Source organism: Condylura cristata, unplaced genomic scaffold (genome assembly GCF_000260355.1).
Source record: "Condylura cristata isolate star-nosed mole 26May11 unplaced genomic scaffold, ConCri1.0 scaffold00029, whole genome shotgun sequence".
In the NCBI taxonomy this organism is placed as follows: Eukaryota; Metazoa; Chordata; class Mammalia; order Eulipotyphla; family Talpidae; genus Condylura; species Condylura cristata.
This window is the reverse complement of record NW_004567130.1, coordinates 22738495-22750386: the sequence shown is the minus strand read 5'-3', so window position 1 is coordinate 22750386 and position 11892 is coordinate 22738495. Positions and strand designations below refer to the sequence as shown.

At 53.6% G+C, this 11892-nt stretch overlaps 1 protein-coding gene across 1 annotated transcript in view; it reads left to right on the top strand.

Moving 5' to 3' along the window:
- Positions 1-11892, top strand: part of KIF26B (kinesin family member 26B) — a 243355-nt gene that overhangs the window by 230697 nt on the left and 766 nt on the right. The window contains exons 11-13 of the mRNA XM_004690768.2: positions 8-301; positions 6737-6933; positions 7321-7471. Of these exons, the coding sequence (XP_004690825.1) occupies positions 8-301; positions 6737-6933; positions 7321-7471 (642 nt within the window). The remainder of the gene's footprint in view (positions 1-7; positions 302-6736; positions 6934-7320; positions 7472-11892) is intronic.

Sequence of the window (11892 nt, the reverse complement as noted above, 5' to 3'; positions counted from 1 at the left end):
GCCACGCACCTGCTGCCCTCGCCCTACAGCAAGGTCACGCCCCCGCGGAAGCCGCACCGCTGCAGCAGCGGCCACGGCAGCGACAACAGCAGCGTGCTGAGCGGGGAGCTGCCGCCCGCCATGGGCAAGACGGCGCTGTTCTACCACAGCGGCGGCGGCAGCAGCGGCTACGAGAGCATGCTGAGGGACAGCGAGGCCACGGGCAGCGCGTCCTCCGCCCAGGACTCCATGAGCGAGAACAGCAGCTCCGTCGGCGGGCGCTGCCGGAGCCTCAAGACCCCAAAGAAACGCTCCAATTCAGGTAGGCGTCTGTCTGGCACGGGGCTCCCGAAGGCGCGGCTGCCCTGGCCGGTGGCTGGGGCCACGGGGCCTGGGGCGTGGGGTTCAACCTGGCCGGAGCGCTTCAGGTGGGGACGCAGGGGCTGGCTCTGTCAAAGTGGCCTTTAAAAATGCCCTCGGGCCCCCCCTGGTGGCGCAGCAGGCTAGAGCACAGCACGGCAAGCTGGCCCGGCGCTTCAGTGCAAGTTCGATCCCCGCCCCCCGGTGACCCACAGGGCGCGGCAGATCTCCCCTGCACCGCCTGCTGCTCCCCTCGGCAGTGTGCTTCGTCCATCAGCCTGTTCTGCTCCCCGCTCTGTCTCTGGTGAAGCCTCTCGCCGCCCCTGAGCCTCTCGCTTGTACCCCAGTTCTGTGTGCATAAAAAAATATCAAAAATAAATTATAGGAAAAAAATGCCCTGGGGTTAGGATGTCAGGGTGCCTTAAGGAGGCAAATGCCCCTCACTCACCAGCATGGTGGAGGACACCCCCCACACACACACTGCCGGGCCTCCAGGGCCCCATCCCCCACCCCCACTCACCAGCTCTGGGGGTAAAACTGCCTGTTCCGCCTTTGGTTCCCCTCACTAAGTGGGGGGAGCCCTGCCGTGAGCTGCTCCAGGACAAGAACGCTGCTTAGGGGCTGCTGAGCAGGCAGGTCAGGGCCACCCTTATGACCAGAAGTCACAGAGCTGAAATGCAGGCCTGGGGTTCCCCAAGACCTGGTGGGCGCACCCTGGAAACAGGGTGGAGCATCCTGTCTGTCCTTGTGGGGCAGGCCGTTCTAACATGTGCTCCCAAACACACTTGTGGTCCATGCACCCCGCACATGCACCCCGGAGCCTGAATTGAACCCTCTCCTCCTGGCCCTCCCTCCAGCCCCCCACCAGAGGACACCCCCACACCAGGAAGCCCAAATGCATGCTTTTGGAACAACTCTTTGCCACTCACAGGAGTCTCTAACCAAAAGGCAGATTATACAGCAGCGCAACGAAGGTACAAATCCCACTGACTCAGTAACTGGGGATTTGGGTGCCCTGTGACAGTCACCCTTGATGGGACAGTAGAAGGGAGCCCAGGTCGGAGTTGGTAGCCAGGAGGTAGGTGAAGTGAAAGGACAGTAAAGAGAGGAGGAGGAAGAGGTAGAGGAGAGGAGGAACCAAGAGCAACTTCAGCTACTTGAGGATTTTTTCTGATTCCTCTTCGTCCTTACACGGATTCCAAAGACGTCACCCCTGCTCCTTCTTTAGCATAAGAACAACGCATGTGTTGTGGGAAGCAGCCCTGTCCAGAGGCCCGTGTGCAGTTCTGTGCCTTGGTTAAACGGAGGGTGTCGGGGCACCCCACTAGCCCGTCTGCTGCTCTACCGTCGCCCTTCTGTGGAACCCCAGGCTGTCTGAAACACTGCCCGGGAGCATATTGGTGCTGCCAGATCCTTGGAATAAAAGTGGGGCCAGACCCAGAGGTGGAGCCTTTCCGGCTTTTCCATCAGCTGATCCACTGGCTTTTGCACTCAACCACAGGTTTGCTTTTGCATGTGCAAAAGCCCAAGCTCTGGAATGTTCCAACCCAAATGTAAGCGTCTGGCCAGCTCACATCATAAACCATTTTCCTCAAATCAAAGCGAGGCACCTCAAGGGATTAGGCCGTCATGTCGTAACTCCAGACACTGCCCTGTTGCTAGGCCCACAGATCATGAAACCTTCTAGAATGTTGTATTCCCAGCATGCTTGGGAGTCACCGTGGCTGTCAGCCCCTTGACGTCTTCATTTCCCTGTGGTGTGTGCGTCAGGTTTCGCTCCGCTCGGACGGTGCCCCTTGGCATCCCTCGCCCTAGAGTCCACCCACAGGCACAGGGCAGACCCTGCGGGAGGCAGAAGCCACTTGCTAGAATGTGGCAGCTGCTGTGGCCATTCTCAAGGCTGAGGCATCAACATGTCTTGGTAAAATAACAAGAAAGTTTGTCTAAGCTAGGGTCTCTGTAGAAACAAAAAAAAACCTTCTGGCCTTCATGCTATTTGGGGATAAACGCTTCTATTATGTCTCCCAAGTTGTGTTCCTCAAAGCCCAGGTCACAGAAACAGTGAGACATTTCTGTGTGCCACAGGTCAGGTAAATCGAGGGCTTCCACACGCTCTAATTTTGTGCCTGGAATCTGTGACTCCATTTTACTCCTTCAATATATTTTCTCTTCAGTCAAGACTTGCCATATTCAGCATGGCTGTTACGCTGCAGAAAACATGAAGAAAAAGTGTGTAGAACAACTGTCTGGAGAGTGGACATCAGGCTTCTCCGAGGTCGCTCTTGTTCTTCCTCTCTTCATAAACGCTGTCCTCTGAGCGTCTCTTGCTAGATTAGCCTACTGGAGGGAATAGTGGGAGATAAAAGCGCCAGGCTCTGTGCCAGATGTGGGATTTAATGCAGACGCCGAGAGCATCGGGGCTCAGCGACCAGCTCGTAGATCCAGGCCTGCATAATGGACTGGCAGCAGAGATATGCTCCTTTCAGCCAGGCGACCTTGTCTTGCTTATTTATGATTATTATGAAGAAAAATGCCGGCTGCCAGACATGATCAGCATAAATCAAAAGCAGCTCCTTTAAGAGAAGCCATAAAACTCCTCTAAGAAAATTCCTGGCGAGATGGCTAGATTTTAAAATTACTGGAGGTAGCTGGGACTGCAGAAAGATAGGCCATATTATTATTATGATTATTATTATTATTATTCTTTTTTCCTATCAGAGGTTGATTTTGAGTCTGGCAAGATTTAATATTTCGGTTAGTTTCTTAGTAAAAATGCACCGGAAATTCAATACTGCAAAGATGTTCTTGAGTTTTCTGAGTGCTGGAGGGCACATTTAACAGTGGAATGAGCCAAACATCATCACCACAGCTTCCTTTCCAGCCCGTCCGTGGAGAGGCATGTTGGCGGGAAGTGTGCAGGGTTGGTGGTTCTGCCGGCTGTGGCAGGAACCGTGAGAAGATTACGCTAGAAAGGGGGAGACTGGGCCCTCCCTGGTGGCACAAGGGGTTAAAGTGCAGCGCTGTGAAGCTGGCCACAGCCACTGCAGCACGAGTTCGATCCCCGGCCAGGGGGTGACCCACAGGGCGCAGTAGACCTCTCCCGTCTCCTTGCTGTCCCCTCAGCAGTGCATTTGAGTCGATCTGCCAGTCCTGCTCCCCACTCTGTCTCTGGTGGATCCTCTCACTGCCCCTGCACCTCCGGCCTGTACCCCAGTTCTGTATGCATAAATAAAGAAACCTGAAAAAAAAAAAAGAAAGAAAAAGAAAGGGAGAGACTTAGAGTCTTGAGCTGTGTGACCGTTAAGAGAATAACCCTCTCTCGGTTTCAATTTTCTCATGTAAAAGTAAAAAGGAGGTGTTTCTCAGGGTTTATTGACAACCCTCATAGTCTCTCTGATGCCCACATTGTGAAATGATTTGCATCACGTAAGAAATATTGGTGCTAATACACTTCTTTGCATAGGAAGATGCATAGCATGTATTTCCAGTTGATAAATACGGATCAGGCCTCTTCTATATTTTTTGAGCGTGGTGGTGTGGGCATGTCATGGGTGGGAAGGGACAGCAGGGCAGACAACCAAGCCCCTGTACGAAGTCCCTGAGTGGAGGAAAGGGATGAGGAGTGTGCAATGCCTGTCAGTGGCCGAGGGCTGGGTGGTAGAGAAGGCCTGCAGCGCTCAAGCTGCCCAGTCCCCTGACATTTGACCAAACAGGTGGCACCTTCAGACTAGCACAGACCGTTCCATCTGGACTCCGGGGTGTTAAGTACAAAAAGGCCCAATACCAGACTTCTTGCTGGAGTGGACATCACTGCAGAGGCCAGAATGAGTCAGACACATACTGGTCGGTGACCCCTCTGATGACACGCAGCTGAAGGCAGGCCTGGGGGTGGGGGTGGGGGTTGCAGAGATATCCCACAGGCCTTTTCGTGCTTGCTGCCTTCTTCACAAGTTCTCTTGCAAACTTTTCAACCTCCTCACCATGCCATTCCCTGGCAAGGGGGACGTGAGAGCTAGTGAGCGGTAGTCTAGGTAGACGCCGTTTCTCTTGCATAATAGCTCATGGGTATCATGGATTTTCTGAGACTTTTGGGTTCAATTACTAGAAAATCCATTCCACGTGTGAACTGGTAACAGCCAGCTCTTACACCTACCACTGAGGACCGCCCCCCACTTCCCTCTCGTCTGCTTCAGAGGTACACTGTGATCCTGACTCCGTGTCGTGGGGGAAGCTGGGGGCCCTGGCAAGGGCATGGGGAGCGTGCCTGTCACCCCGGGGGGGAACTGACCACCAAGTCAGACATTAGTGCTGAGACCTAACCCCTTGCGCCACCAGGGAAGCCCCCAGAACATGATTCTTGGGGGGAAAAAATTTAAACCCAAATTCAGTGTCCCTGGTTGTCTCTTGGAGGAAAGACCACACTGAATAGCCATGCCGTCCCTGCAGGGAATGGGGGAATTCTAACGCCCCAGAGTTGTTAGTGGGAGGCAGCTCTGTGTCTTAGGTCTTTTACTCCATAATGAAGCATCTGGCTTGCTCTCTCTCTGGGGTTGTGGTATTTGTTTCCATAGCAACTAGTAGATCTCTGAAGTTGGAGGAAAAGGACAACATCTTTCTTTCTGAAAGGGTCATCAGGCCACACTAGCTCTGTACCCACTAGGCAGAACCCAGTGGAATTGGGGGACAATAATGGAAAAGAGGATAGATGGAAGAGTAGAAGAAAGAAGGCATTAACTCCTCTGAGATTCCCTGTCCGTGATGGTAAATAGCGTTGAGAGGCGCAATATCATCTCAGGAACACACACGGCCACCTCCCAGCTCCTCCAGAAAACTACAGGTTCGAGCGGCCTCCACGTTCTCAGAGCTGCCTGAGAAGGGTTTCAGTTCTCATTTGTTTTCCTTCATTCAAATCTCACTTTGCCTGGAGCTCTTTATCTATCCTATTGAAAAGCAGGCCCAGCCCCAATCCTTTTTTTTTTTTTAATATATTCATTATATCATCCTTCATTTTTGTACAATGTGTGGTTTCCCCATGAAATTCCCACCACCGGCCCTCCCTGGTGGTGTGACGGATTAGGGCGCAGCACTGCAAGCTGGCCACAGCCACATCAGTTGCCGGTTCGATCCCCCGCCCGGAGGTGACCCACATGGCGCGGCAGACCCCTCCTGACCTGCCCTGTTCTGCTCACCACTTCATCCATCTGCCTGCTCTGCTCCCCACTCTGTCTCTGAGTCCTCTCACCACCCCTGCACCTCTGGCCTGTACCCCAGTTCTGTGTTCATAAATAAATAAATCTTTATTTAAAAAAAGTCCCCCCTATCCCTCCCCCGGCCATCACCACAGTTCCGGTGCTCCGCCACCCCTCTCCTGCCCTTCCCCCTCCTCCTTCCCTGCAGAATGTCTCTGATCTATGGTTGCTTGATGATTTTGATTTTTACTTTATTATGCTTTTTTTTCCTGGTTCCTTTTTTTTTTTTTTCTCTACATGCCAGCCCCAATTCTTAAGTGCAACTGGCCAAGGTTTCAGGCAAAAATCTCCTTTCCTCCCAAAAGGAGACCTTCCATCCATTCCAAGTTAAGGCAGGTCCAATTTCCTTCAACCTCACGATAACCTGGTGGGGATGGTGTCCCGTTTCCCAACCACTCTGCTTTCCAGCAGAAGGCAAACTTTGTGATGTTGCTTTACTGGGAGCTTAAGTCTCAGGTGCCACAGAGGGGCTTGGTTTCCATCCAGGTGGCCATGCTGCCCGCTGAAACTCAGGGTCTCTTTTTGAGGAAGAAGGGGAGAAATTGTACTGGGGCAACGTGCATGTGTGTTTCTGAGGTGATGCTGGAGGGTATGGAGTGTTTCAAAATTAAAACACCCCAGGTTGTATGGCACAGCCCAGCCCTTGCAATAAAAAAAGTTAGCCCAAAAGTAGATGACTGGATTAAAAAGATGTGGTGATGGAATATTACTCAGCCATCAAAAAGATAAACTCATGCCTTTTACAACAAAATGGATGGAGCTAGAAGGGATTGTGCTTGGTGGAAATAAGCCAGAAAGAAAAATAAAAACACTGGAGCATAAAGGACCTGGCCGGGGTTGGAGGTGGGGGGAATAATGATAATGAGCAACTATATACCAGAGATATTTTATGGAGGTGGAGTGGGGAATGGGATCAAAAAAAAGGGGTGGAGGTTAGTGCATGGGACTATGGTGATGGCCCACGGGTGATTGGGTGATGGGAAGACCCCAGGGGTTACAACTGAGATGGAAAAAGGCACAAAATGATGTAAAAATAAATTATTATAGTAAAAAAAAAAAAGAAAGAAAAGAAAACACCGACCACTATAAAAAAAAATTAAAAGGTTGAAAATCATTGAGATTAACTTTGCGCTTAATCCCCTACTCAGGTTCCCAGAGACGGCGGCTCATCCCAGCTCTGTCCCTGGACACCCCGTCCCCAGCGAGGAAACCCCCCACCAGCGCCGGGGTGCGCTGGGTGGACGGCCCCTTGAGCAACACCCAGAGGGGCCTGGGAGAGCCTTTCGAGATCAAAGTCTATGAAATTGATGATGTGGAGCGCCTGCAGCGCCGCCGGGCAGGCAAGGTGAGCCCCGGGGTGCCGGGCGGCGCAGGCCAGCCAGGCTTCCCAGCAGGGAGGGCCAGCGGGGCTGGGGTGGGTGGGGGTAGCAGCACCTGCCCCGGCCGCCGCACCTTTGGGCGGGGCTTCAGGGGTCTGTGCAGGCTCAGGCTGGCGGGGCCGATGCTCTGGCCCAGCTTGGGACCCAGTCTGCGTACCTGAGGCTGGGTTATGCGAGCTGACTGCCAGGGTAGAAATTCAGCCGGAGCCACCTGGATGCCCCCAAAAGGAGCGGGCAGCTCCTCTGCCTGTGCGCGGAAGCCCACCTGCACCTGTTGCGCAGAGGTTGTGCACCTGTCTCTGAGCCCAGGCGTCTTCCTCTCACCCCCCTCCTCCCCCTCCGCTGCCTACCAGGAGGTCACGTGTTTCAATGCAAAACTGAAAATTCTGGAGCATCGCCAGCAGAGAATCGCCGAGGTTCGAGCCAAGTACGAGTGGCTGATGAAGGAGCTGGAGATGACGAAACAGTATCTGATGCTGGACCCCAACAAGTGGCTCCGTGAATGTAAGTGCTGGGGCTCGCGGCTGTGCGACTCCGCGGGTCTCCGCGGCGCGGGGCGCGGGGGTGTCGGGCCTCTCTCTGCCTAGATGGAGCGCAGTCAGCAGCCCCACCCTCCAGGGGGCGCTCGCGGGGTGGGGTTGGGGTGGTGGGTGCCGCTCTCGCAAGGTGATTTCTGATGTGCCTCACTCCAAAGAGCCTGGAAGTGAGATTCCCCCCGCGTGTGGCCGGAGACCGCCCACATTGCAAGCCTGCTCCAGGCCACAGAATCACATTGACTATCCAGCCTGAAACAGACACCAATGCACAGAGCTGTTAGCTAGAATGTGCCATCTAGAAAAACCTCAAAAGAACCCAAAAAGCAAGAAAAACATTTCTGAGTGCAAAAATAACAGTCACGGTGTTATTTCCATTTAATAGAAAGCCCAGGATGACAGTCACCATCTAATAACAATTCAGAACAATTTTGCTCTCTTTGACAGACAGATGCGATGGGCTCTTATTTATTTGTTCCTAGCCATTCCATTTACCACAAAATAAAGCTCAAATCTGGTCCCAACTTTTATATTGCCATGGGGCCCGGCGCTGGGAGACGTGGGTGAAATAAAGCCGTCATCACCACGGGAATGCCTTCTCCTTCCTTTTCTGTCTGGCACTTGTCAGTCTTCTCCTCAGCCCTGTTTCTCTGTGCCTCCCTCCCCCAGGCACACAGTGTCCCCCACATTCACGCCCACACCCCCAGACACCCCCCCCACACCAGTATTCCCATGTGGTGGGTAGAGGGACAGTGCAGGGATTTGACTTAATAAACTGGGTAAAAGGACAGTGGGTGGAGGAAAAGAATGACATAACGGAGCCCTCCCTGGTGGCTCAATGGGTTAACGCGCAGACTGCAAGCTAGCGGCAGCCGCTTCAGGGTGAGTTCGATCCCCGCCTGCCCCCGAGGTGACCACATGGCGCGGCAGACCTCTCCTGCCCGCCCGCTGCTCCCCTCAGCAGTGGACTTCAAAGTGTATTAAGTGAAATTCCTGCATTGAACACTGCCTATTTTGCTCCCCACTCTGACTCTGGTGAAGCCTCTCACCACCCCTGCATCTCTGGCCTGTACCCCAGTTCTATGTGCATAAATAAGAAAATCTTTAAAAGGAAAAAGAGAGAGAGAGAGAATGACACAATAAACCTCCCAGCCCCAGTAGCTCCTTGGGTTTTTGTGAATATGACGTGACACACAGCAGTGTGGCTTCTACCATCTGTGGCCACAATCATGGTCCTATTTGGGGTGCTGCCTTTCCCAGGCACCAGCTGGGGCCTTGGGTAAGAGGTGGAACGTCTCTGAGCCTTGACTTCCTTGTCGCAAGATGGAAAACATAGTGTAGCCTGGGAGTAAAGCCTTGGGAGTAAAGAAATGATTCCCAGTCACTGCACGTTATGGTTTAGCCCGCGAGGAAGGCTGAAGAAGAAGAATCGGAATTATTATTGGCCAGAGTTTAACTAAATAGATGTTCTCGGCAAGAAACATCTTCCCAGTACCTGCTTGCAAGAGGCACTGAGTTAGTGCTGTGAGGAATCTGGACAAAGACATAAACTCCCGCTTTGGAGGGTATTTATTTGCCTTAAGGACACTGATTATCTTGCAGACAAGAGGAACAGAGGCCTCTCTGACCAGGGCCTAGCAGGGGCCCAAAGCTTATTTGGTCAGGAGTCCTATTGTTTTTTTTTTTTTAAGATTTATTTTTATTGATTTATGCACACAAGAACTAGGGTCCAGGCCAGAGATGCAGGGGTGGCGGGGAGAGGATTCACCAGAGACAAAGTGGGGAGCAGACCAGGCAGATCTACTGAAATACACTGCTGAGGGGAGCAGCGGGGAGACAGGAGAGGTCTGCTGCGCCCTGTGGGTCACTCTCTGGCCGGGGATCGAACTCGTGCTGCAGTGGCCATGAGGGCTTCACAGTGCTGCGCCTTAACCCGCTGCACCGCCAGGGAGGCCATGTTGGGTTTCCTGTGTAGGTCTGTGCAGGGGGGGCTTTCTCTATGGTGCTTTCTCGGGGTGCCTGCGAGGGCATGAATCCTCAGGAAAGGCCGGTATTGATGAACCCCCTTGATGTGGGTGGCCAGGCGAGGAAGGCTGCTGGTGACACTGAGTCAGGTTCCCTTGTTCCCCGTTGTGAGGACTCCTCAGCTCATCCTCAAGTCCTTTCCACAGGAAGTTACTCTAGACGTGGCTGCATCTTCGACGTGTTCACGGGAGGAAGTGAACCCCCAGGCCCGCTATGCTGCCATCTTGAATCCTGTCTTCCCGGGAACCAGGAATTTCCTTTTTTTTTTTTTTAATTTAAAAAAATTTTTTTTTTAAAGATTTATTTATTTGTACATACAGAACTGGGGTACAGGCCAGAAGCTCAGGGGAGGCGAGAGGCTTCACCAGAGACAGAGTGGGGAACAGAACAGGCAGACTGACGAAGTACACTGCTGAGGGGAGCAGCGGGCGGGTCAGGAGAGGTCTGCCGCGCCATGTGGTCACCTCTGGGGCAGGCGGGAATCGAACTCATGCGGAAGCGGCTTTAGATTCTCAGTGCTGCGCTTTAACCCGCTGCGCCGCCAGGGAGGGCCAATTTTTAAAAATTTTTTGATGCTGAGAAAGGGAGTGAAGGCATACACAAAAAGGAGGCATATAGATTATCTACTTCAAATGAATTAAAAACAGGAATAAAACATCACCGAGCTGTGAGCCGACATGCTGGGAAGCAGCGTGGAAATACACCTGCTCGCTCCTTTTTATGTTTAGTTCTTAGTTCTGATATCGCTTTTGACGTGGTCAAGTAAGGTAGCCTCACCTGGTTATGACAGTGGGGGGGTTGTTTTTTAAATAGTAGACTGATGTGGAGAAGCTTCTGGGTGATGCCTTGACAACCCCACACTGACGAACGGGGCCGTGGAGCGGCCGAGGGACACGGATGCTGCTGAGGGCAGACACTGGGCTCGTGACAGAGTAACTGGCAGCAGCAGTGGTGAGGGGAGAGAAGGGGAGGGAGGGTGGAGCCCGAAAATGTGCTCTGTCCTCGCAGTATGGCGAGTCTGCCCTGCAGATGCTTCTCACCTGCCTGATGAGTCGGTGTGGTAATGGCGAGCAGGCTCTGGGCCCCAGCGGGGCGGCGATCTTATCCCAAGGCGTTCTGCTCATCAGCTTCTGGGGCCCCTTGTGTACATCAGTCCTCACCCTCCCCCCGCTCCTACACCCCACTGCGGGCCCCAGGGCCCCACATTCCTGGCCATACCCAGCCTTCCCAGGGTGGTCGCGCTTTCTGCTCTTGATTGATCTGAAAGGCACCTGGCAGGTGTAGCTCCTGTGGCTGATTGGCGGGCAGCCGTGGCCTTGCATAGAATGCAAAACTGGGGCCCACCCTGGTGGTGCAGTGGGTTACAGCCCAGCGCTGTGAAGCCGTCCGCAGCCCCTGCAGCACGAGTTTGATCCCCAGCCAGGGAGGGACCCCCAGGGCGCAGCAGACCTCTCCTGTCTCCCTGCTGCTCCCCTCAGCAGTGTGTTTCAGTCCATCTGCCTCTTCTGCTCCCCGCTCTGTCTCTGGGGAATCCTCTCACCCACCCCGCACCTCTGGCCTGTACCCCAGTTCTGTGTGCATAAATAATAAAATAAATAAAATAAAATAAAACAATAGAACTGCAGGTCACACATCCACGGCCTAGGATTAGCGGACCCACCACGGCACGTCCTCAGCACTGGTGACTTTGACTAACGTGGCCACGTGGCCGCGTGGCCCTTCCCTTCTCGAGCTCTGGGTGAGCTCAGCCTGCACAGTGAAATCAGCCTGGGCTACAAGTTCTTAACCCACGTTCACGTTCATGATGTCTTTTTTATTTTATTTTTCATGAAAACTACAGCAGGTAGGGTGGACAGAAGAGCAGTGAGACTCTCATTTTTCTTTTGGGGGCCTGTGTGCCAGCAGAGGCCGGCCAAGCTGGGGTCAAACGCAACCCTGGCCTGAGGTTGTAGAGGCATCCTTGCCCCGCCTCCTGGCCAGGCCTCGCGCTGCTGGTCCCCCAGAGCCAGGGCCATGCGCCCCACTCTGCCTGGCGACCGCTGGGCAAAGCAGGCGCCTAGACCCAGAAGACGGCCCCAGCTTGTGAGGGATCGAAGCGGACCTGTCACTGTCCCTGAGCCCTGGGGACATCATCTGGCTCCTAAATCGTAGCTGACCTCTGAGTGCACGAACCTTAAATGTGGGTGCAGATTTCATCCTCATCCTGCCCCCGCCCTGGGGAGGGCATGCCAGGGACACAGTCAGTTCTCTCAACTTGCTTAGAGCACAGCTAGGGAAGGAGTAACCAGAAAGGAAGATACTTCCTATCTTTGGCAGAGAGATAAATAGCGCTTAGATAGGCGGGACCTATCCCAACCCCACCCCCCC